General features: G+C 42.0%; 7 protein-coding genes across 12 annotated transcripts in view; 2 read left to right on the plus strand and 5 right to left on the minus strand.

Annotated features, from left to right (window-relative positions):
* The first annotated feature begins 1,164 nt into the window (after positions 1-1,164).
* LOC117580415 (esterase-5A) lies at positions 1,165-2,854 on the plus strand. Its single transcript, XM_034266963.1, has 2 exons — positions 1,165-2,592; positions 2,649-2,854. Exons 1-2 carry the CDS (start codon positions 1,194-1,196, stop codon positions 2,852-2,854), a joined length of 1,605 nt encoding a protein of 534 aa, XP_034122854.1. The 5' UTR covers positions 1,165-1,193.
* A 278-nt stretch (positions 2,855-3,132) lies between these two features.
* On the minus strand, positions 3,133-4,153 carry LOC117580146 (THO complex subunit 6). The gene is made up of 2 exons (XM_034266455.1): positions 3,979-4,153; positions 3,133-3,925 (listed from the first exon to the last, which is right to left on the minus strand). The coding sequence occupies exons 1-2, from the start codon at positions 4,089-4,091 to the stop codon at positions 3,133-3,135; spliced, it is 906 nt and encodes a 301-aa protein (XP_034122346.1). The 5' UTR covers positions 4,092-4,153.
* A 5,301-nt stretch (positions 4,154-9,454) lies between these two features.
* LOC117580145 (brachyurin) lies at positions 9,455-10,852 on the plus strand. The gene has a single exon (XM_034266454.1). It carries the CDS (start codon positions 9,605-9,607, stop codon positions 10,535-10,537), a length of 933 nt encoding a protein of 310 aa, XP_034122345.1. The 5' UTR covers positions 9,455-9,604; the 3' UTR covers positions 10,538-10,852.
* A 1,321-nt stretch (positions 10,853-12,173) lies between these two features.
* LOC117580147 (adenylate kinase isoenzyme 1) lies at positions 12,174-15,638 on the minus strand. 2 transcript variants are annotated; one of them, XM_034266456.1, is made up of 5 exons: positions 15,310-15,638; positions 13,356-13,439; positions 13,000-13,122; positions 12,552-12,929; positions 12,174-12,493 (listed from the first exon to the last, which is right to left on the minus strand). In XM_034266456.1, exons 1-5 carry the CDS (start codon positions 15,310-15,312, stop codon positions 12,395-12,397), a joined length of 687 nt encoding a protein of 228 aa, XP_034122347.1. In that variant the 5' UTR covers positions 15,313-15,638; the 3' UTR covers positions 12,174-12,394. The 2 variants fall into 2 exon arrangements, with proteins under 2 accessions (XP_034122347.1, XP_034122348.1); XM_034266457.1 differs by lacking the exon at positions 13,356-13,439 and having other exon boundaries at positions 15,310-15,629.
* LOC117580149 (adenylate kinase isoenzyme 1-like) lies at positions 15,449-16,510 on the minus strand. Its single transcript, XM_034266459.1, has 4 exons — positions 16,422-16,510; positions 16,232-16,351; positions 16,029-16,171; positions 15,449-15,966 (listed from the first exon to the last, which is right to left on the minus strand). The coding sequence occupies exons 1-4, from the start codon at positions 16,422-16,424 to the stop codon at positions 15,720-15,722; spliced, it is 513 nt and encodes a 170-aa protein (XP_034122350.1). The 5' UTR covers positions 16,425-16,510; the 3' UTR covers positions 15,449-15,719.
* On the minus strand, positions 16,424-18,164 carry LOC117580144 (tRNA-splicing endonuclease subunit Sen54). 5 transcript variants are annotated; one of them, XM_034266450.1, is made up of 5 exons: positions 17,897-18,160; positions 17,729-17,844; positions 17,489-17,676; positions 16,608-17,434; positions 16,424-16,514 (listed from the first exon to the last, which is right to left on the minus strand). In XM_034266450.1, the coding sequence occupies exons 1-4, from the start codon at positions 18,079-18,081 to the stop codon at positions 16,646-16,648; spliced, it is 1,278 nt and encodes a 425-aa protein (XP_034122341.1). In that variant the 5' UTR covers positions 18,082-18,160; the 3' UTR covers positions 16,424-16,514; positions 16,608-16,645. The 5 variants fall into 5 exon arrangements, with proteins under 5 accessions (XP_034122341.1, XP_034122340.1, XP_034122342.1 ...); XM_034266449.1 differs by having other exon boundaries at positions 16,435-17,434; XM_034266453.1 differs by lacking the exon at positions 16,424-16,514 and having other exon boundaries at positions 17,354-17,434; positions 17,493-17,676; positions 17,897-18,164.
* Positions 18,165-21,450: 3,286 nt separating this feature from the next.
* LOC117580143 (palmitoyltransferase app) overlaps positions 21,451-24,116 on the minus strand; it is a 63,405-nt gene continuing 60,739 nt past the window's right edge. Inside the window, exon 12 of the mRNA XM_034266447.1 lies at positions 21,451-22,960. Coding sequence (XP_034122338.1) covers positions 22,053-22,960 — 908 coding nt within the window. The 3' untranslated portion in view covers positions 21,451-22,052. The remainder of the gene's footprint in view (positions 22,961-24,116) is intronic.

Here is a 24,116-nt window from a genome sequence, read left to right on the forward strand (position 1 = left end):
TCATCTACATCTACATCACTTCTCACGCCAACACGCTCCTTAATCTCTTATAGCTTTTATAGAATCTGAGATCCAGGTGCTCAACAAGACGGACGGACAAACAGACACTATCGAACCGCTATCGAACCGGCTATTGATTCTGATCACGAATATATATACATTATGGGGTCGGAAACGTTTCCTTCTATGCGTTACGTACATCCGTTATTCCCCACAAATACAATATACCCTATTTACTCTTCGAGTACCGGGTATAAAAACAATAAGGTACAGATACATATACCAACTGAGTACCGGGTATAAAAGTTGTGTCGCTTAAGAAATTGAAATTGAAATTGAACAGCCAAAGGGGACTGCAGTTCCGCAGACGTCACAGAGCGGCCGCTTCAGTTGCATGGAATTAATTGTACTGCCTTATTGATTTGGTTTTTGTTTTAGTCGCTCCTGATACTACACTTGAATGTCCATCGACTTGATATTATTTCAGGTGTTGGATTGATAGAGTAGCTGTCGCTAATGAGTGCACAATAACATGAAGAGACGATGCCACTGGGCAACGGACTGGACGGCTAAAATCAACAAGTAAAATGGATCGGTTTCCGAGATAAATTTTATCATGGGATAGGAAATGGAGCGGGATATCGCTGTTCAAGCAATTGATTGTACTTGATGACAACTAATTGTGCAATAAGCACTTCGTAACTTGTTCTTTTAATTCGATTGGACTTTCGATAATTGAATAAACGTAATTTATTTGTTTAAAAACAAAAATATACGGAAACCGTATCACTGTTTCAACGGATATTGCTCCCATGAGATCAGTTAAGCGCTATCGGCCTTGGGTTGTCGATTTCAACGCTGTCGTTGGAATATGAACAGATTAGATGTAACTCCGATTTAGCTTTAGGCAGGTGATTACTACTGGAATTCCCAATGAAGGATGTATGGACTTCCCACTGCAGGGTATATGAACTTCGGCGCGTTGGCTTTCAGGCCTTTCCTCTTCTTTATAACTTGAATATAAATAAAAATACGAGAATACGCGAAATGCCGATTACTATACATGCATTTCACCCCCGAAATATTTGAATGACGAGTCTGGCTATTAAGCGATTTGTTCAGGCACAAAGCGACTATAAAGACAGGTATAAGTGTTCGGTTTTGCGCAGTTCTGTTTCAAGGGAATATTCAACATGTACTTGGTGAGATGGCTGATCTGCTTAATACAGCTATGGATACAGTTAGAGCCGGCTGGATCAGTATCCTCAATAGATTCCTTGCTAATTGAGATACCCAATGGCAAACTACGCGGACGCGATAACGGACACTATTACAGTTTTGAGTCAATTCCATACGCTGAGCCCCCTACTGGAGACCTCAGATTTGAGGCTCCGCAACCATACAAGCAACAGTGGTCGGACGCATTTAATGCAACCCAAGAACCAGCACTCTGCATGCAATGGAATCAGTTCATTAATGGAGACAATAAGCTACTTGGCGTTGAGGACTGTCTGACCGTAAACGTGTATAGGCCAAAAAATAGCAGTCGGAATACCTTTCCAGTAGTGGCCAATTTTCATGGGGGCGCCTTCATGTTCGGCGGACCCAGACAATACGGACACGAAAACATTATGAGCGAAGGCAATGTCATACTCGTTACAATAGGCTACCGTCTTGGGCCTTTGGGCTTTGCCAGCACAGGTGACGCGAATCTGTCCGGAAACTTTGGCCTGAAGGATCAGCGCCTGGCCTTGCTCTGGATCAAGCAGAACATAGCCAGCTTTGGTGGTGAACCAGATAACATTCTAGTGATAGGTCACTCCGCAGGCGGTGCATCCGTTCATCTGCAGATGCTACATGAGGATTTCAGAAATGTGGCCAAGGCAGCAATCTCATTCAGTGGAAATGCACTGGACCCATGGGTGGTTCAGCAAGGTGGTCGCGGACGTGCCTTTGAGCTGGGACGCATTGTGGGCTGTGGACAGACAAGCGACTCTCTGAAACTCAAGAAATGTTTGAAGTCCAAGTCCGCAAGTGAAATAGTCTCGGCTGTCCGTAGCTTCCTCGTGTTTTCATATGTTCCGTTTACGCCTTTCGGGCCTGTTGTGGAACCGGCAGATGCACCAGAAGCCTTTATTACCCAACATCCTATCGATATTATTCAGAGCGGGAAGTTTGCACAAATTCCTTGGGCTTTGTCCTATACCACTGAGGATGGAGGTTACAACGCCGCTCTTCTTCTTGAAAAACAGTCGTCTACTGGTCAGGAGTTGATTGAGGAGCTTAACGATCGGTGGTTTGATTGGGCTCCGTATTTGTTGTTCTACCGTGACTCAATGACGACGATCAAAGATATGGACGATTGCTCCCGCAAACTGAGGCAGGAGTATCTGGGAGATCGACGATTCAATGTGGAAAGCTATTTGGATCTGCAACGACTTTTTACTGATGTTCTATTTAAAAACAGCGTGCAAGTTGCTGTGGATTTGCATCGAAAATACGGAAAGAGTCCAGTGTATGCTTTTGTCTACGACAATCCGGCTGAACTTGGTGTTGGTCAGATTCTTTCTAGACGCACCGATGTAAACTTTGGTACGTTCGATTTCAAAGTTTTGAAAACTCTTTTGAAGTGTTTCATTTTACAACAGGTACGGTTCACGGCGACGACGTCTTCCTCATATTCAACGTTCCATTCGTGCCAGCAATTCGTCGCCCAGATGAAAAAATTATTTCACGCAATTTTATAAAAATGCTGGAGTTCTTTGCTCTTAGCCCAAACGACTCGCTGACATATGGAGACTGCGTTTTCCAGAATAATGTTGGTAGTAAAGCTTACGTCGAGGATAGTTATTGAGCTCTGCCAACGCTCTTGTTCGTTGAACTAATAAGACATATCTCAAGAAATTAGGGTACATTTCTTACAGCGTGACGTAAGTTTTATCTGTATTTAACACTAAAAGTATCTCGGCATCTAATAATAATAATTATAATTGTGCGTTGACGTGTACACTTACGAAGGTCGAGGAGGAGAAGCAGGAGGAACAGCAGGAAAGGGTCTTGTAACGGTATTTTCAGCTAAAATGACAGATCTTTTGCTTTTAGAAAATCCTATACGTCAGACAACGACTTAGGTCAGATGGACATAAACTTGATCGGTGCCGTTTGCCACACTGTAGAATAGCAGGCAGTGTGCTCTATTGGAATATTGGCCTGTAGCATTCCATTCAGGGTGTATGACTGCACGTGATTGTGTTCGCCGCCGATAAACACGCTGTCATCCACAAAGTCGCACACATGCACACGTCCAGGAAAGTCAAACACGCAGGTGGACTCCAAGGACCGCAAGTGGAAGATCGATGCTCGTGGACCTCCGCCACACAACAGCCAGTCGTCATTGACAGCCACGGAACCGATCCATTTTCCCCAATCGGGGCGAAGCAACTGGGATTTTGTGTACGGCTCTATCATTGACGTCTGTTCTAGTTGCTTGGTGCTCCAAAATCGTACTGTCCCATCCTCGGCTCCAGAAAAGATTTGTCCATTCGAGTTGCCAACCACAGAGTGTACGTAATCTGTGTGCCCGCGATAGTCGCGCTCTATTCGCCCATCTTCGAGACTTATTTGATAAATTATACCGTCTCCACAACCAGCGAACAGGGTGTCAGTGTCTGGGCTCAGCCACAACGAATTCACGTCCGGAACTTCCACGGCATCTGATTGCATCGGTATCTTAACCTCCCAGGAGCGTTTAGTACTTAATACCTCGTCATCTTCGTTCCACTGCAGCCCATAGACAACACCCACGGTTCCGACTATCAGAAAGTCCCGACGAAACTGCAAGCAATTGATGTCAACAGAACTGCCTTGTGGGAAGATCTTGAGTTTGCCTGGGGGCTCCTCCCTGCCTTTGTCCAGTTCTTTCAGGCTGCAAGTATAGTGTCAATAGTGTATACCATGGACACTAAAAGCAAAAGTTACCTGAGTACAAATATGTCGCCAAAAAGATTGCCAGCAAACAGGTACTGATGGGACGAAGATATAACCTGCGACAGCACATTATTGTATGCCCGTTTAAGATCTTTTTCTTTCATATTTGTCAATCAACGTTATATGTTTGTTTTTTTTTTGTTGCTTTGCTTTTGCCGGCTTGTCATCAGTGTTGCCAGGACTTTGGGTCATGAAAAGGCTAAACTAGAGTTTGAAAACAGCTCGAAATAGCTAGACAATGTTGATGGAAGCTAAATAAACCAGAGACTATTGACCGTTATTTGTATTGCTTTCATCTACTAATTTTAAGAACTTATCAATTTTCTCAAACATATCGTCTGCTGCATGAAAACACTGCAAGTTGACGAATTTTAAAACAAGTTACATAACAAAAACAATATCTTGGAATAGCTATAATTCCCTCTATCCACCATGTTACAGTGTATCCCGCATATGGCAATTGAAAACGCTAGATTCAGCTAAATTGGCAATACTGCTTGCCGGCTGCGATGTATCGATTTTTGACTTATCGATGCACATGGCTTATGAATCCATATATCGATATTTTTGTGCGATATGCAAGTCTTATCGGCTAATGGTTCCTGCTTTTATTGGGAAAGAAAATATAGTTTTATATCCAAGATTATATTCAAATTTCGTGCTCCAAAAAGAGAACAACTCTACCATATTCAAACGGGAGAAATATTTGGTTGAATGTATGAACTGGTTTAGCAGTTCAATTCATTATTTCGATTTAAGGAAACACAGTGAATGGTAATTAAAATAAGACCGACAAAATCACTCTGTTGCTTTCACAATTTGCATCTGATATAAATAATTGTATTTTCCATGCACATGTGTGATTTAGGATGCTTATAATTATGGGAGGGCAGTTACACATTCAAATAATTGTACTTGCCGTAATTGTTTATTTACGGTTGTACACATTAATTACATTCTGGAATACTTACCGTGCAAACAAAAATCGCAATTTGTAAGTACATCGGAATGGTCGCCTTAAGTTTAACCTGAGTTCGATGGCACCGCATGCGTGATATTGTTATTTGCATCGTCACAGTGAGCCTTCGGAAGGTTAAGACAGTCCAATCTAAGGCCAAACAATGCGTTATTCGTTTTTGAAGAAATGTGCGTACTAATTTATGCAAACAAACAGTGACGTTTCAGCTATGTTTAGCTCAGGTAATAATTCGATTTAGATGGTGAGCAGAAGTAGGCAGGGCTGAATCATGCGATTGAAGAAAGCCCCACGTGACGTCAAGTCGTAGGCATAAAGCCCGGTTTGTTTAACGTTTCCTTAGCCTTTATGATGATTGCCAACTTATGATTTGTTTTAGGAAAAGGGTAGTTGGCACTATTGTATATAACTTCAGCATCAGGTTTCTTTTGATCAAACAATTTTCAATGCCAAGTCTTTGTTTACTTGCCTGAGGAGCAAATAATTTAAAGATCTAGAAATTTATCAAATTTAACTGGATAGAAAACTATTGCGCATATTGGCTTAGACTGCTGTACTATCCATTTACCTCCTATACTGAGTATTAAGGGGTATGCGGTAGTCGCGCCTTATCTTCATATGTATATGTACATATGTATGCCATTCACACTGGTTTAGTTATACGTGTTTGTTATCTGCAGCTGTTGTTGTGAAGGGAGGGGAAGGGAGGCTGTTGTTTTCGAATGTTCTAATTTATATGCAAATGCCAAATGGGTTATTAATGTCGAGACAGTAAATTTATAATTAATTATTTCGGCGCCAATCTGCCGCTCGGCTTCCCCGACAACATTATTCACATATTCAATGGTTAAACAAAAAAAATTCCTAAGTTCCAAAATTCGCATTAAGCCTAGAAATTTGCCTGTTGCCACCATAGTTTGAGCTTGAAATGCGGTTTTCCAGCTTCACCAATTCTATATGTGTTGGCAAAACACATCAAGTTTTAGGGGCGGCTTCAGCTGCGCTTCATTTGGCTGAATAAGTATTAATGGCATGCAAATTTAATTTGACAACTTGATATATTATGCGAATTGGAAATGAGACTCACAGCATCGAAAATTCATTTAAACGGTTTGTTTTGACGACTTTCTTAAACTGTTGATGGGTAGGCTGAGTAGGCTCTTAGCACGTGTTATGGGAAACCCAATGATGGCGGCGGAGCTGCACAGGGAACTAGTATTCCATTCCATGCATATGTACATACACATAAGATCCGAATCCGTCTGGATAACTGGCGCCAAAAGGTTTCTCTGCATTTTGCTAACGGCGATCAAGCGATCATCTTTCTTTCTTGGCTAATGATAAATGCCTTTGATGAATGTCTGTAAAGTTTGTTTGCTACACGACGTCATGGGAATTTGTTATTGTGTGCGACGATTTGGCCCAGTATTTGGGTTTTTTTGGGAATTCCCATCGACATAAATTTCTTCGCCAACTTGTTTCTTGTCGTCCCAGCCTCTCTTTCCTCTTTCTTTTTGGTCTAGCCAATTCTGTTTTCGGTTGAGTCTTCAGCATTAAATGAAGTCCAACCGGATCTAGTTTGTCAAAGAAGTGAGTTTAGATATCCCGCCTACAGCTTAGCTACTCTCCAAAAGTGGGGCAGGGTACGGTAGAGGAAAGGAACTTTTACTGCCGGCGAAAAGTTGTGTGGCGACTACTGGTTCTACGCCATTGCATATTAAATGCTCATTCGCTGGAACATTAATTAAATTGTAAGACCCGTGCAAGATAAATGGTGTTTGGGCTGACGTCAATGAACGATTTGTTATGCCCATTCGGATACCCCATCGCTTGGTCAATGCTCCCTCCCTCCGTCCGTAATTAGATAGGTGTCCCGCCCCCTCTGCAGCCGCTGATCCGCTTTCTAGCAGGGTAGTCTCCGAATACTCCGAATGCCGTCAAGGTCAGCTACTTTCTCGTGCAAGGTAAGCAACATTCGTGGCGCCAGAGCCCCAAGCCGCTGAACTTTGTCGACAAAAACAACGATTTTCGGGTGTTCCCGAGAGCTAATTTGCATTTATTTGCATATCGGATTCCCGGTCGAGAAATTCAGATTTTATTTCGAATAAATCTTGCCGGTTCTTGCAGCAGTCAGCAGTAAACGTAGCAGTCGCAGAAAATGAAATATGCATTCAGTTCTGGCATTAAAACTGAAATTGGTTTGAAAAAATGAAAAGTTAAGTTTTATTGAACTATTTCATGTTTGATGGATGTGAACCTGTTCCATAAACTTTGATGTTGTGCTGAAAACTAATTGGAAGATTAGATAGCTCAACCTGCCTGAATAATAAAGAGACCACACATAGAACGGGAAGCTATTCTCGTGGTGGACACGTGCTCTCCAGGCATTTCACGGACGGACCCGCGAAAAGCCCACGTACAGAGTAGTGTATAATGAATATTCACACCTTTATGTCCAATTAATTTTATTAGTACTTAGTATTTATAAATGTTGCACCTGAGAATTGGCAATGTAAACACTCCGATCAATTTGACTCTTTATTGAGACCTACGAGTCCGAGATGCTCTATCAAGGTGTACAGCATGTGAAACTGCCTCGACCACTTTTCGCACATCCCTGCTCGGAGTTCAGTCGAAAACAAAGCCATTTCGTCAGAGATTCTTACAAGTCGACTGCTAATTGGTAAATCAAAACGAAAAGGGACGTGTGAGACGCTTCTTACGCGTCAAAACTTTTATACCCTGCACTCAGTACTACATCTGTACCTTAGCGTTTTTTTTGTCAAATTTAAAATTTTTTTTCATCTGTCATCTACATCACAACACTTCTCACGCCAACACGCTGCTTTAGCTCGCCACCCTTCCTTAGAGCCACACACTGCAGAGTCATGGCAGAGGCAGAGGCAGAGACGCGGTGAATGAGAGAATGTGAAACAAGCAACAAAAGCTGCGCGACAGGGTGGGTTTAGGGGCGGTGCTCATTTTTTAAATACACTTGTAACAGTGTGAGCATACAGAAGTCGGGATGCAAAATTTGGTGGCTCTAGCTTTTATGGTCTCTGAGATCCAGGCGCTCAACAAGACGGACGGACAGACGGACAGAGAGACATAGACTCGGCTATTAATGCTGATCAAGAATATATATACTATTTGGGGTCGGAAACGTTTCCTTCTGTGCGTTACATACATCCGTTATTCCCCACAAATACAATATAATAATAATAAGTATAATAATGCGTTAGACAATCACAATCACTAGGTGCTTTCAACAAAATTCCAAATTAACTCCTCTTTCAAATATGTATCTGTTTCGATCTACGTATTTTTTAGTTCGGAAAATTTTAATAAAACGATATAGAATGGGATGAAAAAAAAACACTGATTGAGTCAGCGTTGTTGTTATTATGATCGGGAACGTAATCTACATATTAAAATGTTTATAATAAACAGACAACGAATCTTGATTCATCGCTGTTCGACTTAAATTCGTCCGAAAGTTTCGCTGGAAATTAGCAGCATTTTTGGACTTTGAGGCGTAAATGAATAACTGATTAATACAAATTCTAATGGCGCCAGTGAATGAAAAAAACCTACTTGGAGTCCCCGTTGTTTACAGGCCGCGCCATACCGAAATGTTTGTGAATAGAAGAAGAAAAATATGCAATAAAGATGCGCAAAAGCAACTTTCAAAAAAATTCCACCTTTTCATTTGAATGAAACATTTTCAACTGAACAGAACAAAACCAAATCGAACAGAACAGACCAGAGGAAAAAGACAAACAAAACTAGTCTTTTAATCAGAATTCCAAAATTGTTTATACATAATTAAAATCGTATTTGTCACCCCAATTCACTTCTCCGGTAGGGGCTGGGTCTGGACCAGAGCTCGGATCTCCGCTCAGCTGGAATACCTGTTCTGTGTTTGTCTATTGGCTCACATTTTCTCTTTCAATTTCATAACTTGATGCTCTCCAGAGAACACAAATTTCGTCTAATCCTTAGCACATCTCTAACTGGTGAAATCATCAAAGGTCAAAGAGCAGACGCTGATATTTCGGGAATAAACGAAATCAGCTCAACCCAATTTCACTTCCGTTTTCTATTAGGCATCCAGCCATCAGCAGACGGGAAGGCTGGCTTGCAGTTCAACATTTTGAACTTTTCTTTCGCGCGCTCACAGCTAGGCTAGCATTGGCGTATTATCAGATACATGCACACATATGCATACCCCATAAACATACACATATTTATACACAATTTGTTTGCTTTAAACGAGATTTTACGACCTGTTGTCTGTCATAATAACAAGCTACCGAAGAAGAGTCAGTCTCCCTGGCAAAGCAGAAGAGAGCGGAGAGAGGCTTTGGCGAATACGAGTATAGACTCGCAGCGACAGAGGCAGAGATACGTATGAGAGAGCCGGGGACCAGACACCAGAAAACCGGCAAAATTATTTCGCTGAGTGAAGACGTATAAAATATCACGACTCCGTCAGAACGGATTTAGATTGAAGCGAACGTTCAAAGAGCGCAGATCCACAAACCAAAACTGAAACAAGCAAGTGACAAAACTCGATTATTTCGGTCCCATAAAGAATTATAAGAAAGATCAGTGACAAGTGCAACAGAAAATAACAGAGAAATGGCAGCCAGAACAATGCCCCTCCTCCGTCCCACACACGTACTAGGCCTCGGCCTGGTCCTGCTCCTCATGTGGCAGCCAGCTCCCAGCACAGGCTATGCAATCGGCCAGTCGAAATTCGGAAAGATTGAAAAGTTCCCCTACCAAGTGATGCTGATAGGAAAGCAGCTGTGGCGCAAGCGCATTCTGTGCGGCGGCACATTGCTGGACAGGCGCTGGATACTCACTGCCGGCCACTGCACCATGGGAGTTACCCACTATGATGTTTACCTGGGTACCAAGAGCGTGGACGACACGGAGCAGTTGGGAGGACTGGTGATCCGTTCAAACAAATTCATTGTGCACGAGAAATTCAATCCGGAGACGGCTGCAAATGACATCGCTCTGGTCAAGCTGCCAATGGATGTGGCCTTTACCACTCGTATCCAGGCAGCCTCGTTGCCCAGCAGACAGCGGCATGATCAGTACACGGGCATGAGCGTGGTGGCCAGCGGATGGGGCGCCATGGTGGAGATGTCCAACTCGGACTCGATGCAGTACACCGAGCTTAAAGTTATCTCGAATGAGGAGTGCGCACAGGAATACGATGTGGTTACGTCTGGTGTGATGTGTGCCAAAGGCCTGAAAGACGAAACCGTGTGCACAGGCGACTCCGGTGGCCCTCTAGTGCTCAAGAACACACAAACCGTTGTGGGCATTACCAGCTTTGGCCCAGCCGATGGCTGCGAAACCAATATTCCCGGAGGCTTCACTCGAGTCACAAACTATTTGGACTGGATTGAGAGTAAGACTGGTGGTCTTACTGCACCACAGCGGGTCCACTCGACCCAGCATTATGTCCGGCCACACCAAACGCATCATCAGGAGCAGCAGCACCCGCACCCACATCAGCAGCAGCCCCAACATCCGTATAGTGATGACAATCTCATTTAGGATGAGTACGTCCAGTCGTACCTACCCCCTTTGACTGAATCTTTATAGCTTTACCTTGAAAGAATTCTCTAATCGTGTGATATATGTCTAGATACTCCTTCAGTTAGCTAATTTCTCCATCAAAATTTGTACATTGTTCTTAGTTTTAACTATTTAAACATCTATATTTATTTTAATTGTAAGGCTCCAAATGAAAAACAAAACCCCAAATTACCGATGGGTCTCCAAACAAAAGGAAAGCATACAAATTCGATGCAAAATATTAAGAAATTGTATATGAAAATAAAAAAACAAAAATCCAAAAAACAAACAAAATATCAACAAAAAAAACCTGCTTTAGCTCTTCTGTCTGTTTAGTCATGCTGATTTTTGTGGAATTGGAATTCCCGAATCCGGAGATCGCGTCCAACGATAATCGTCCGATAAAAACTTTTACGTCGTCGTCATGTGATAATTTCTGAGCAGTTAACTGTTTCGCCTCTCTACGTATGTATTTATACCTATAGGTATCTCTCTGAATCTTTCTTATTTCAATGCTGCTGCCGCCTTTTACATAACTCACGAAACGAAAAATTATGAGGCATGCTGCCAATGCTTCTGCGCCGTCTCTGGCTGTCGCCAATCACTTCGTTTACATAAATTTCTATATTGACTTAACGCTCAATTCGATTGCCAAGAACACGAACTCGAGGCCCACTCCAGTTTGTAGGGGAGCACCACTCCACATGATGACGCTCGACTGCTCCACATGGTATTTAGTTCCGTGATAAAACACAGATGATTCGGCTCCTACCAGTTTTGAAGAACAAATATTGTCGATTCTTGATACGATTTTTCTCTCGGTGGTTGTGGGACTATTGATTTGCCAAAATTATGTCAGATCTATTTTGCATTTAAGACACCGAATTCATGACGGAAACTCCCGTCAGTAAACAAATGAAAATTTATAAACAATTGATATTATCTTGATTGAAATATAGCCCACTCCTAAATAAACATGGCTCACATAATTGCCAGAACCGACATATTCGAATATCATGCTCCAGTTTTCGGGTACAATTTTATCATTTATTCGACGATCTACTTTTGCATTTATCTTATGAGTGACGAAGCGCTTCTAATACAATACAATGTCTGCGAAACCAGCAAAATTGAGGCATATATGATTCTTCCAAGATTTCAAAGGGAAATTCCCTATCCCATTCAAAAACAAAAAAAAGGACCGAGTTCTTTGAGGTACTTTATAGTTTTTCTTAAAATTAATTAATCTGGCAGTACAGTGTAAGATTTGCTTCGTTTTACTCCCACGATGCTTAGAAACAAAAACTGGTTTAGTGGATAAAATGAAGATGTACTTTTTAATTTGTATTATTAACATCTAAGCACGTGGCTCTCACACTCGAATTCAAGGCGAATTTGTTTGAAATGTTTTCCTTTCGAACAACCTGTGCCCTTGGTGCTTTCAGATAAGGCTTATAAATATTTAATCAGAGTCTTGTTCACGGAAAGCGACCAACATTCGTGTAAAGTTATAATTGTAACAATTTTACTAACATTTCAATTAGGAATTCTAATTCAAAACGGCAAATTCTTTTTAAACCATATTTTTCCACATCGAAGTAAATTGTCAACTAACTCTTGAATGTATGTGTAAATTTATTAAGAGCATTCGATCAACCATTTCTCGCATGAGATTATTGGGATAACATGACATTCATTTAAAAAATAGTAAATATGGTGCTTATCTTTCATTGGGGCAATTTAAGAGATTTCTTCGAGTTTAGCGTTAAAAAGTGCTTATAAATTTTTGGCTGTATTGCTAACTTTGGTACTGTTTCTTAATAATAGCGCTTCCTACTAGCACTGAACGGCAGCTTTCGCCTTCTTCTTGAGCACACATTCGATGGCCTGGACAACCTCTTGGAAGATGTCATCAACATCACGCTCGGCATTGATCTGTGGGTAAGCGAAGGTTATTTAGTAAATGTTGACATAAGTTTACTTTAGAACTTGCTGTCAAGGTTTTGTCTGCGTATAGCTCCAGAATGGCGCTTGTGTTCAGTTTGAAAGTCTGCAGACGCGCCCTTATGGTTTGTTCATTGTCATCGGCTCTTTTTACAGCTGCTGCAGCGGCACGCGCCATTATACGCTTCAGCATAGTGTCTTCAGAGCAATCGAAGTACAAGGCCAGATCGGCGGGAGCAATGCGCTCCTCAAAGGCAACGCCCTGGTTCTTCTCCCGTGGATATCCGTCGATGAGAAAGCCCTTTGAGCTACCCTTGGCACGGCTGATAGCATCGTTCAGAAGCGAAAGGACCTCGTCGTTGGACACCAAGCCGCCACTGCTCATGACGGCCTGAAGCTGGCGACCCTTGTCCGATCCTGAAGCCACCTGAAAATGGAAATTCACAATTAACTGACGCAATTAATCATACTATGTCAGGTTTTTCGAACAACATTACCTCATTGCGCAATAAATCGCCACTGCTCAGATGTGTGAAACCGTATTTTTCCACAATTTTAGCACACTGAGTGCCTTTGCCGCAGCCAGGACCGCCCAATATCCAGATGATGGGGATTTCGGACTGCAATATGGGACAGAGGTTAGACGGGACCGACACACAGACTCGAGTAACATCTACAATTAGCTTAGTTAGTGTTTACTTAGATGCAAGCTTAGTTCAGTTAGGGAGCAGGGGTCTTAAGAGGTTGGTTTTGAAGCAGCGGCCGCACGGTACATGTACATGCCATACATCAAATAAACCTAATAGAAGATTACTTTGCCCGTCGATCAGGTCGTGTGACTGAGGCTACTTACAGCGGCTTGCGCCTTTCGGAGCTCCTCTGCTTTGAGCTTTTCCTGGGCCTCCTTCTTCATTGCCATTTGGTGACACATAAATAACTACACAATCGAGACAGTTGTGGGGGATGGTTAGATATCTCAATGTTTCAGTGTTATTGGACAATATCTGGATGTTTTGGATTTGTTAATATGTAGCTATTCGAATTCTGGGCACTTTGCCAACAAAAAATGTACCTCAAATGTTTGCCGACAATAAACTTCCCAGCCATATGAACAGACATACCACCAGGCATATTTTACATGCATACACACATGTGCTCTATATACGCGGTCGAGTTCGAGAACTAATACATTTTACATTCCCACATGACATTGATCTTGAGCAGGAGGCACAGGGTACGAGAGACCGAACTGGCACAGAGCTCACCGCTCCCAGCCATCCATGGCACGTCGGAGATCTCATTCAAAGCAATTGGCACCTCTATCCAGCCCCAAAAAATTGTATTTATGATGGTTTGATTTCAGCGAGAAAATCTCAATTGCTGTAAACAATTGAGTCGATTTTGTTGGCGGCTCGTGACTCAATAGCGTGTGTAGGTGGTCAAGAGATCTGCGTGTGCTCTACACGATGCCTGTGGATGTGGATCGGATCCCCCGCTGATATTCACCTGTTCCGCACTGTCGCACCCCAGCGAAAACTTGGGGAAAGGGGAAAATCACCAGACAAACAAAATGAACAACAATTTGGCAGCTTTGATAATGAGCAGGTTGTTCTATAGCACCCTTGTTTTGATATTCATTTTTACTCTGAGCTGCTCGCTTTTCTGTTGGCACATTTTCTACGCATCTTAATGGTTGCGTGTGAAAATTTATGATTCTCAATCGGATTTACGTAATTTCGTTATATTTTTAGTAGTTCAGTGACTTTTCAATGTCATTCTCAGGGATCCGCAGCTAGGGCGTTCCGTGTCCATCGTAAATAAGTTTTGGCACTGACCTTTTACACACTTGGTCATTACGTACATACTGTATGAACAGTTGTTTAAGTTCCCGCCGTGAAACTGCCAATTATATCAAAACTTTTATTAAAGTTAGACCACACTTGCGCGCTTCTCAAACGGAACTGCAAAACTATTCAGCAAGCAGGAATTTTTTGGGACGCCAACTTTTGCTCTTTCAATCTCAAGATTGCTGCTGATTTTATTGTAATTAATTTAATCATTCCATCCGTCGCGACTGAATCAAAACCGGCATGACTGTCTAGTTCGGGTAGCGTCAATAAACACATTTAACTGCTCTGGCGACGATGCTGGGGTTTGGGGACTGGAGACATGCTAATGAATCAAGCCCCGCCAGAAATTCCTGAGTATCGGGAACTGGTCATAAATATATGCAAATTTATCGAAATTTGACGTCAAAATTCTCTGTTTGGAATGTGAAATTTCGGCTTTTTACTGCGATCGACTGGGCCATTTGAGTTGCTAATTTGTTAGTTGTTTGTGTATGTATTTAGGGGGATTTCACAGGCACGTAATCGTTGCTATTAGCCGAGTCTCTATTTATACCAGATCAGCGGCGAACAGCTGATGGAGCTTCTAAGCTGTGATAAGTAAACACTTCGCATCGGAAGCGATGTGTTCCGAAATACATATGTAAGTATGTGCCAGAGTAAGTGTGCTGCCTAGGGCAATTGCAACAATTGGCAAGGTCAAGTGCACAAATGCAAGTGTCGTGAAAGTGGCTCAAGGTCGTGTCGTCTATGCAATCCCTAAATCTCGCTCTCGCCGTTCAAACGGTGGGGGGAAAAATAAAACGCCGAAAGAGAAATTTAACTAAAAGCGAAACTGATATAAGTGGCATACAAATAAAAATAAATCAGAGCAAAGCAATATAAAACCCCAAACAAATGTGCGGGGATTTCGAGTATACGAGTACAGTCAAACTAGCACTGGCACATTCTCTCACTCACCATTGTGATGTATACGAGATGAATGCGTCGCTTCTGAGGGATTTTCGTTGAACAAGCGAAATTTTCGTTAGGTTAGAGCCGATGTTTGTTTGACACTCTTGGTCTGCCTCGTTCTTCTTTGTTGTGGTTGATTTTCTCAGCGCCAAGTTGTTCGATATCTTTGCCCGACGATTTTCCACCACCCTCGCTCGATGCAGCGTATATTGCGAGTGACTGAATTAAAAGGCTTTCGGCTAACGGTTTCAGTACGCGTAGACGAGCGCTGACGCGAGCTTTCGAATTGAGCTTTTTGTGTTCCGTGTGCTTTTTCTGTATGTGGTCTATTTAACTAAAGTTGTATTTGTTTCGATTTGAATTGAATGTCTATGAATATGTTATAGGGATTTTCAAGCAACTTGAATTTTGAAGATCTAGCGTCCGATTGAGATTTGGGGCCCTCGGTTCTTCACCAGTGTCTCCATATTGGGAACTAGATCCTCGAATACTTCATTGGCATCACGTTCGGCATTAAGTTGCATCGTTATGTTGGAATATTTTTGTAGCACTGCCTTGGACTCTTTTTTGTTTGTGTCTCCTTGGACATCCAACGCAATGATCATGGTAGGCTGGCCAAGACGATCTTCCAGTACCTTGGCTTCGGCCTCGTTGCGCGGATATCTATAATTATGTAGTATAAATATTCAGGTGGATCTTTTTTTATATGGATTCCCATATTTCACCCATTGAGTAAAAATCCATTGATCCCGCCACGTTGGCCCATAATTTGCTTCTCCACCAGCGGCACTATATCGGCCAAAGGTACTTCCTTGCCATCCTTACGGATTGCCTCGAACTTTTTGCCATCTGCACTCTTAGCCTCAATCTGGTGAAAGTACAAATGTGTCAAATAGTATTGCAATTGCGATTGTCTGGTTTGTCTCACCTCTTTGTCCACCATGGCGTTAGGATCGATATGCGTAAAGCCATATTTCTCCACAATTTTTTGAACTTGGACGTCTTTGCCGCTGTTCGGGCCGCCCATTATCCAGACAATTGGTGCGTTCTGAAATAACACACATTACAGACAGATTAGTGACCCACTAATTCTGATCCCCTCCCAATAATAAGCTTACCATTTCTGCACGGAAATTTTGTTGAGGCCAAAATTATATGTACATATAAAATAAAATAATTTTCATCGAATGTCAGAACTTCTCCTGTCGGCACTTTGTGGAACATAAAGTGAGTGGTATTTATATTAAGTTAGGCACAATGGGCAATTTTTGAGGCGCATGTAAAATAACAATAATTAGACGTACAATATATTCAGGTAGCACATCCGCAGAACCCGACATCATCAACTAATATAGTACAGAAACGCCTGTATCTGTTTCGATTCGCTAACGGACACGACGAGCAGTGGTGCTGTATGGCGCTGTTGACGCTGGCACTGGGCAATCTCACTGTGTGTGGGAAACAGCGCATCAGGCGGGAGAATCATTACGTTGAACGAGGGTGTTTTCGGCGTACGCTTTTTGAAACCTTCATTATGAAGATGCAAGTCAAATGATATATTGAGAGAAGGTAGCGTTAAATCATCATCGTATGGGTAATCGCTGATTTTAAGCTGCACAATGTCAAATTTGTTGAAGACTCTTTCGAATCTTGAAAAAGTCGCTTCGGTCTTTGAAAGGTCTACCAGGCTCTTGCCTGTTGATAGACATGCCTTCTTGCTGCCAGGATCTCCTTTCGAAGCTGTATTTGATTTTCGCTTTCGTGTGTCAAATTTGAAATCGATCGGTTCGCAGCTATTTTCGTTATCTTCCATATTTGGCCACACGATTAGCTGTTTCATATCTTCCATGCTTTTCTCTACAGGAGCATACAGCGGTGAAGCTCTGATATTTCCAGCAATTGGTATATTCCCAATCTTCAAATCCAGCAGAGCCCAGATGCAATCTGATCTAGTCACTGCTTCTGCTGTTGGCTGATGGCGCTTATGCCTAACCACTATGTATCCAGCGCGAGACATTGTTGAATAAACCAAGTAATTGCTGTACTTTTCGCTCTCCAGCTCCCCCAGCAGCAAGACATAGGCCTGCTCCACTGAAACAGTCACTCCATGGTACTCCAGCTGCAGGCGACCCTGAAATTTGTTTCACGTCAATAAAAATCGATACGGAATGACCGACTTACCCACCAACTCCAGAAGAAACAAGGCCTCGTAGTATTCCAAATATTGTTTACCCTGAACGCTGTATCCGAAGCTCTCAAATTTGCCATCCTTGCGCAGTATTTCAGCTGCTTGCTGTTCTTTATCCCAAGTGGCCAGAGCTCTCCCTCCGAGGCGTTCAATGCGTGGCACAGACAATTGAGCTCGCAGATTCGCTGAAGTAATTAACATTTTATATAATTGACTCACATCAATCCTACACCTTACCAAGAGCCGCGGTAATTTCCTCGAGTTCAGCTGCACTTCCTTCATTCTGTGTGCGCTTCAGGCCGCCGGACGGGGCTTCTATTTCCAAATGGCGGTGCTTAATGAGTTGCTCGCCACTGAAACTCGAAGAATATAGTTATCGCTTTTAAGAGTTAACTTATTATTTACCTTAAATAGGTGTTTGTTGGATTAATTTCAACAAATTGCATATTTTTGTATTTTGTTTTGGTATTTAATCGCTGCAGCGAAATGGGATGGTCGCACGACGATGAGTCCGCATTGACCAGGTACTTCAGTTCGATGATGGGGCTGTCGATATTTTCTTGACTATCGATGGTTGTTAATGAGACCATGCATGGTGTTGCATTGGTATATTCTTATAATTTAAACAATATGATGCTTAGTTCAAAGTGTGGTCGTGTGTAAGAGTTTAACAAAATATTTAGTAGTGAAATGGATTGGTGTGTATGCGTAGGTGAAGGTGTGTATTGCAACACCAGGTTGCCTCAGAAAGTAGGAAGAACAGAAGGTTGCTCCTCAAGGTGACTTCCGTTGGCACCGAGTTAACCCGACCTGAGTAAAATCCAATGTGTTTCGATTCACAACTCCAAATTAGCCTTAATAATAAATTTGGTCAATTCTCTAAAAAAAGAGGCTCCTTTGTAAGCAATAGCTCCTTAAGATCTTTAAAGCGATGCAATTTTTTTTATTTTTTATGATAATAGCATGTCGTTGGCAGGACAAGATTTCATGTTCCGCATTGTCGAGAACGTTGCAAACTTCGCAAATGTTGGTGTTTCTGCCCTTGATTTTGTGTAAAATTAACAGTCTATTTATCTTTATACCCTTTATCTTTTTATACCCGGTACTCGAAGAGCAAATAGGGTATATTGTATTTATGTGGAATAACGGTTGTATGTAACGCACAGAAGGAAGCGTTTCCGACCCCATAAAGTATATATATTCTTGATCAGCATCAATAGTCGAGTCGATAGAGCCATGTCTGTCTGTCCGTCAGTCCGTCTTGTTGAGCGCCTGGATCTCAGAGACCATAAAAGCTAGAGCCACCAAATGTTGCATGCAGACTTCTGTATGCTCACACTGTTCGAGTGTATTTTAAAAATGAGCCACGCCCCCTTCCGCCCCAGCAAAAGGTCGAAAACCTCCCAAATCTACAATCTAAAAGAAAACTAAAAACGCCATTCCGTAGGGAATGACCATATCTATCAGATCACCAAATTGCGATCCGAGCAGCTTTTGTTGTTCTTTTTACATTCTCTCATTCACACTCTGCTTCTGCTTCACTCGGCCCCTGCCCCTGCCCGCTCCATGCCGGTGCCTCTACCGAGTTTTAACCCACCCCGTCCCGCAGCGTATATTTGTTTTTTTTTTTTTGTGTGCGGACGGTGCCTCTGCGTCTGCCTCGAGTCTGCAGTGTTTGGGTCTAGGGGAGGGCGGCGAGCTAACGGAGCGTGTTGGTGTGAGAAGTGTTGTAGATGTAGATGACAGATGAAGAAAAATTTTAAAATTTGACAAAACACCGCTAAGGTGCACTTGTAGTACTGAGTTCCGGGGATAAAAGTTGTGACGCGTAAGGAGCGTTTCACACGTCCCTTCTCGTTTGCACTCCAGTCGAGAGCCCAGTGCCATGGTTTGACTGGAATTTCATTGTAAATTGACGCAAAATAAATTCCTTTGGTTTTTTATATTTCCTTGTACTCATTGTTCCAATCCGTCTGAACTTTTATTTAAAATAAATAGTTTACCTACATTAGTGGCTGATTTGGCTAGTATATAAGTCTTTTCATTAATGGCAATATTCTTGTGACCGGGTTTCCAGTGCACAATAAAGTTGCTAGTGAGTGAATTGTCCATGTCGAGGTGGATTTCGTCTGTTAAGTATAAGTTTGATTAATTTCTCTTCAGAGCCTTTAAGGAATTACAGAAAATTACAGTTTTCTGTATCTATTTATATAAGATATCTTAACTGCCGTCAATACTGCGTTTATAATACGGATGAGGAACTATTTCATTTAACCTAGAGCTATTTTTTCTAGGGTAATCTAGGCCACCTACACTATTTCCACCATCGTTGGTGGCCACTATCGATGTTTTCGCAGCCCGAGTTTCCTGCGGCACTATCGATAAATTATACCTTCTCATTATAAAAATATACCGTTGTCTTAAATTATATTCCTCGATTTTGATGTTCTATTTAATTTTACTAGCTTGCAAAGACTTTCACCACTGAAACAATAATTTAATCCGTTTGAAGAATCAATATGGCGTATTTTAAATACTAACTGTTATTGGTTTGTATACCTTATGGCCTAATATTTTATAAATTCAAACATTCAAATCACCCTTTCTATAAGCAATTAAGCTTTGTATACAGTATGTAAATGTATGTAACATGTAGAGAGACACATGTATGTTAACTGAGGTCATTGAAAATGTTTGAAAAACACCGCGCGCAACAAAAGAGGAAACGATATATTGTTTTCCTTAAAATTGCAAAAGGGGAACATAAGGAAATATTATAATAAGCTCGGAATGGTTTGGGGGGCAGTTCTTCTATCTTTACAACATATTTGGAGATTTATTCCTTTCTTTTGCTGAGGAATACCTGATAATAATGAAAAAATCAGTAGTAAATAAATAGTATAAACCAAAAAAAAATTTTTGCAAGTCAATTGCCGTTATCCATTATTTGTGTACATATGTATTTAGATGTTTATAACCGTTTATCCCTTTCGTCCTAAATGTATTTAATAAATATATGAGCATAGAGAGGATACACAATTTAAGTGTTTTTTTTTGGGGCAAGCTGCTTCATATAGTCTCAAGTTTGAAAAAAAGGGTATGTGAGCTCAGAAGCAACACAAAAATGCCAAACGTCTCAAGCGCTAAAAATGAAAACGCATATGAAGTCGAGAATATATACACGCATTGCCATCATTTATGTATGTGACACCGCACACACGAAGACACTGGGAGCCAATCCCCTATACTGATTAGGCAGTCAGTTTCAAGTCGATTTGACCACTCTATGAGTTATTTGCTTAGTGCTAATGCGTAGCATTTGTGTTCTTCCGTGTAGGGAAAAGTAACTACGGATAAGAATATGCATTTCGTTACCAAACCAATATATTAGTCGATTTTTATATTCCTTTTGAAATTTCTAGCAAGCTAAGACTTTCAGCCTGAATATTATGTACCTGTAGCTAAAGTGCCAGCACTGTGCGTTGTTTAGCATTTACGAAACTCAAGTGAGTTGGCAGGGCAGGGCCATTAAAATTGCGCCAAGTGTAACGGCGAAATGGAATTTCAAAGTCGGACTAAAAAGGTCATTTCCATTCAATCGAATTCGAACCAAAAACTGCTCCATTCCGACCGAATAAAATTACATTTTTAATTTTCTCTATTTATAAATGTTTATTCTTTGTATAATTGTAGTTTTGTTATTTTCGCATAACATACGCTTAACATTTTTGCCCACTCATGCATTGGAGCTTTCGAACTCTCAAACTCGATTTAATTTGTCATATAACATTTTACACCTTGGAAATACACTTAATGGTAACTTTATGAACATTTAATACACCACATTGTTGCTTTTAACTCTAATGCTGTTAACATTTTTCCTCCTCGTTCTCCTCCGCCTCTCCTCGTTCTATTTGCAAATTCACGTATATTTCAGGATAGTATTCTGGTTGGATATTTTCTGTTTGGTTTGCCTTCTTCCCACTATCGCAAATATCATTAAACTCTAAACAACGATGCGGACTCGTTTGGGTCGCTGTAAAAACTTAAATTTACAAATGATACTCGTACTCTATAACTAACCATACATGTATAAATATCTTTATCTTTATCTACGTACGTACTTATAATTGATTTATATGTTTGCGTCGTGTATTGTATAAACAGTTTCTCCCCATATAGTATTGGGGTCTCTCTTTGTTTTCCTCATTAATGCCACTGAATTGTTAACATTGTTCACCACATTTTGTTTTGCTGTACATACATACATTCATATGTGTAAATGCTTAGTTATACCATATACATATGTACGTATATATGTATATAAATGTATATCTGTTTCGAATGCGTAACGCGGTAAGGTAATATTTTAGCTGCCTGCTGATAGTTTATCTTCTCATCTCTCTTGTTGGTTACCCCTCGACCCACCACAGCACACACAAATGGAAAATGATAAAATGAAAACCTCGTCAGGCTCGTTTAATGAACATTAGTAATACTCTGCAGACCCAAAAACTGAATATCTATTGTACAGGGCAAAGGGTGCTAGGCAAGGATCGGTTCAGACTATGTTCACATTGGAACCACTGGCTGCCGGCTTGTTCGACTTTACCAGACATGACTGCGAGCTGTTGCCCATGCTCGAGCCGTCGAGGCTGTCCAGATCCAGCGCTGTGTCGATCATCGTGGTGTCGTGAAGCATGCGCAGCCGATCCGCTGACTTGGCCTGCTCCGCCCCGTCGCAGATCGACTTGCGCTGCGAGTGAGCGCCCACAAAGGAGGCACTCACTGGATCGTCCAGGTCGAGGTCGTCGCTCAAGAGCGTCGATGACAGCACAGTGGTGGCCTGCAGCTGCTCTCGCTGATGCTGCTGGGCGCGCTCGTCAATGATGTTGGAGTAGACATGCAGGGCGGAATCTGGCGGCTCTGCGTTAGAGGCATTCGCCACGTGCGGCACATTGCTGTACATATTCTCCGTCTTTGAGACCGAGCTGGCTAGCGCATGGTCACAGCCCATGGCGACAGCCAACAATGCAGCACCAGCCGAAGGCTTGAATACATCGGTAGAGCCTGTTGCCGCGCCACCAGAGGGCTCCGCCACTGCATGCCCGTCAGCCAGGGAGGAGTTGACCAGTGCTGCCTTAAAGTCCGCATCAAAGAGATTGCTGTAACTGCCGCTGCGATTACGCAAGCCCCGCGCTTTATTGGTGGCAATGGCTGCCACTGCCGCCACTACCTCCGGACTACCGACGACCACAACCTCTGTGTCGTCCAGCTCGTCCTCACTGCTAGCCGTGGCCAGCCTATTCTCGTAGCTGACCGAGGCTCCGTTTGACAGCTGCCGCTGCTTGTGGTGCCGGTGTCGGAACTGGCGCGCCTGGGTGGCCGTCTGCTGGGTGTACGCCGGAATGTCCATCTGGGCTAGGGGAATCTCGTTGTCCACCAGCTGAGCTAGACTATTGGAATTACCTGCGGACGAGAGAGAGAGGGCAGAGGTGACAACGGTGTGGCTGATTAGTGAACAGTGTAGCTTCAATGTTTCCGAATGTTTATATCGTATAATCAATGCATGTAAATTATTCAAATGCTCATTACAACAAAGTTGCCAACTAATTTAAAATTCGAATTTCAATTTTGACCATTTTTGCAAAGTGGTTTGTGTGTCTTTTATTTGTGTGGCGTTGATGGTTTGGCTGGGTTTGGTTTGGTTTGGAGTGTTTGGATTCGTCGTGTTGTTTTGTATTGTGGTTTTGGCTGTGGGAAAAACAAAACTGACTAAAAATGCAAATAATCATAAATGCTGAAAAGGCGGCAATTAAAATCGTAATTCGTAATTAAATTAAAACGGGTTGTCTGTTAAAATGAACATACAGTACATGTGTAATTGAATGGGCGGGCGGTGGTGTAATTACAATGAGTGGGCGGGAATTTAAATCCCCACTCCCGTTCCCTTCGAAGACGCTGTCATGGTCCGTGTCTGCAGGCGTGCGATGCGCGCATGTTGCAGGAATGTGGTAGGGATAATCAACTTGGTTGGGAATATATACGTCGATTGATAAGCTCTTAACCAATAAACGACCAAATATAATGTCGCAAAAGATAAATGTGAAATATGCGCTAGTTAGTGAGATTCAATGGTAAATTCGGTGCGAATTGGATCAATTTAAAGCATGCTTGCAAAATGTCGTGAATACATTTAGTGGGTGGATTTTGCAGTAGAACTGATGTGTTGCCAGGTGGCCAATAAAAACGTTGCTAAATACTGTGATTAATTTCAACTTTTGGGGTTTGTGTTTGTGTGTTCCTTGTGTCTGTGTGTCTGGATGGTGGTGTTGCCTTCCGTCTGTCAAAAGTTTGATTATGAGGGTGGTTTGAACTTAACATGAGAATATATGTACGATTATGTAGTAGGTATAGAACCGAATATGGGTATATACTTTAGCTAGTATTTGCAGTGGCAACTGGATAAGATAAGCAAGGGATCGGGGGTAAATCAACTGAAATATATGAATGGGATATATGCGGTGTAGCTAATTCCAAAATGAATGTCTAAAGCGTTATTAATTGTAATTTCGGATATTTGTACATACAATACAACAATAAAATGCTTTGTTTTGTTCTTTAG

This window comes from Drosophila guanche, unplaced genomic scaffold (assembly GCF_900245975.1).
Source record: "Drosophila guanche unplaced genomic scaffold, DGUA_6, whole genome shotgun sequence".
NCBI lineage: Eukaryota > Metazoa > Arthropoda > Insecta > Diptera > Drosophilidae > Drosophila > Drosophila guanche.

What these genes read in the sequence shown, in the direction of transcription:
- LOC117580415 (XM_034266963.1), top strand. Translation starts at nt 1,194, where the DNA reads ATGTACTTGGTGAGATGGCTGATCTGCTTAATACAGCTATGGATACAG. An exon ending in ACGCACCGATGTAAACTTTG is followed by an intron (nt 2,593 to 2,648) that starts GTACGTTCGATT and finishes ATTTTACAACAG; the next exon opens with GTACGGTTCACGGCGACGAC.
- LOC117580146 (XM_034266455.1), bottom strand. Translation starts at nt 4,091, where the DNA reads ATGAAAGAAAAAGATCTTAAACGGGCATACAATAATGTGCTGTCGCAG. An exon ending in GGCGACATATTTGTACTCAG is followed by an intron (nt 3,926 to 3,978) that starts GTAACTTTTGCT and finishes CTATACTTGCAG; the next exon opens with CCTGAAAGAACTGGACAAAG.
- LOC117580145 (XM_034266454.1), top strand. Translation starts at nt 9,605, where the DNA reads ATGGCAGCCAGAACAATGCCCCTCCTCCGTCCCACACACGTACTAGGC.
- LOC117580147 (XM_034266456.1), bottom strand. An exon ending in GCGATTTATTGCGCAATGAG is followed by an intron (nt 12,930 to 12,999) that starts GTAATGTTGTTC and finishes TTCCATTTTCAG; the next exon opens with GTGGCTTCAGGATCGGACAA. An exon ending in ACGCAGACAAAACCTTGACA is followed by an intron (nt 12,494 to 12,551) that starts GCAAGTTCTAAA and finishes GCTTACCCACAG; the next exon opens with ATCAATGCCGAGCGTGATGT.
- LOC117580149 (XM_034266459.1), bottom strand. An exon ending in ACGCCATGGTGGACAAAGAG is followed by an intron (nt 16,172 to 16,231) that starts GTGAGACAAACC and finishes TACTTTCACCAG; the next exon opens with ATTGAGGCTAAGAGTGCAGA. An exon ending in AATGGATTTTTACTCAATGG is followed by an intron (nt 15,967 to 16,028) that starts GTGAAATATGGG and finishes ACATAATTATAG; the next exon opens with ATATCCGCGCAACGAGGCCG.
- LOC117580144 (XM_034266450.1), bottom strand. Translation starts at nt 18,081, where the DNA reads ATGGTCTCATTAACAACCATCGATAGTCAAGAAAATATCGACAGCCCC. An exon ending in CCAACAAACACCTATTTAAG is followed by an intron (nt 17,845 to 17,896) that starts GTAAATAATAAG and finishes TTCGAGTTTCAG; the next exon opens with TGGCGAGCAACTCATTAAGC. An exon ending in CCTTGTTTCTTCTGGAGTTG is followed by an intron (nt 17,435 to 17,488) that starts GTGGGTAAGTCG and finishes AACAAATTTCAG; the next exon opens with GGTCGCCTGCAGCTGGAGTA.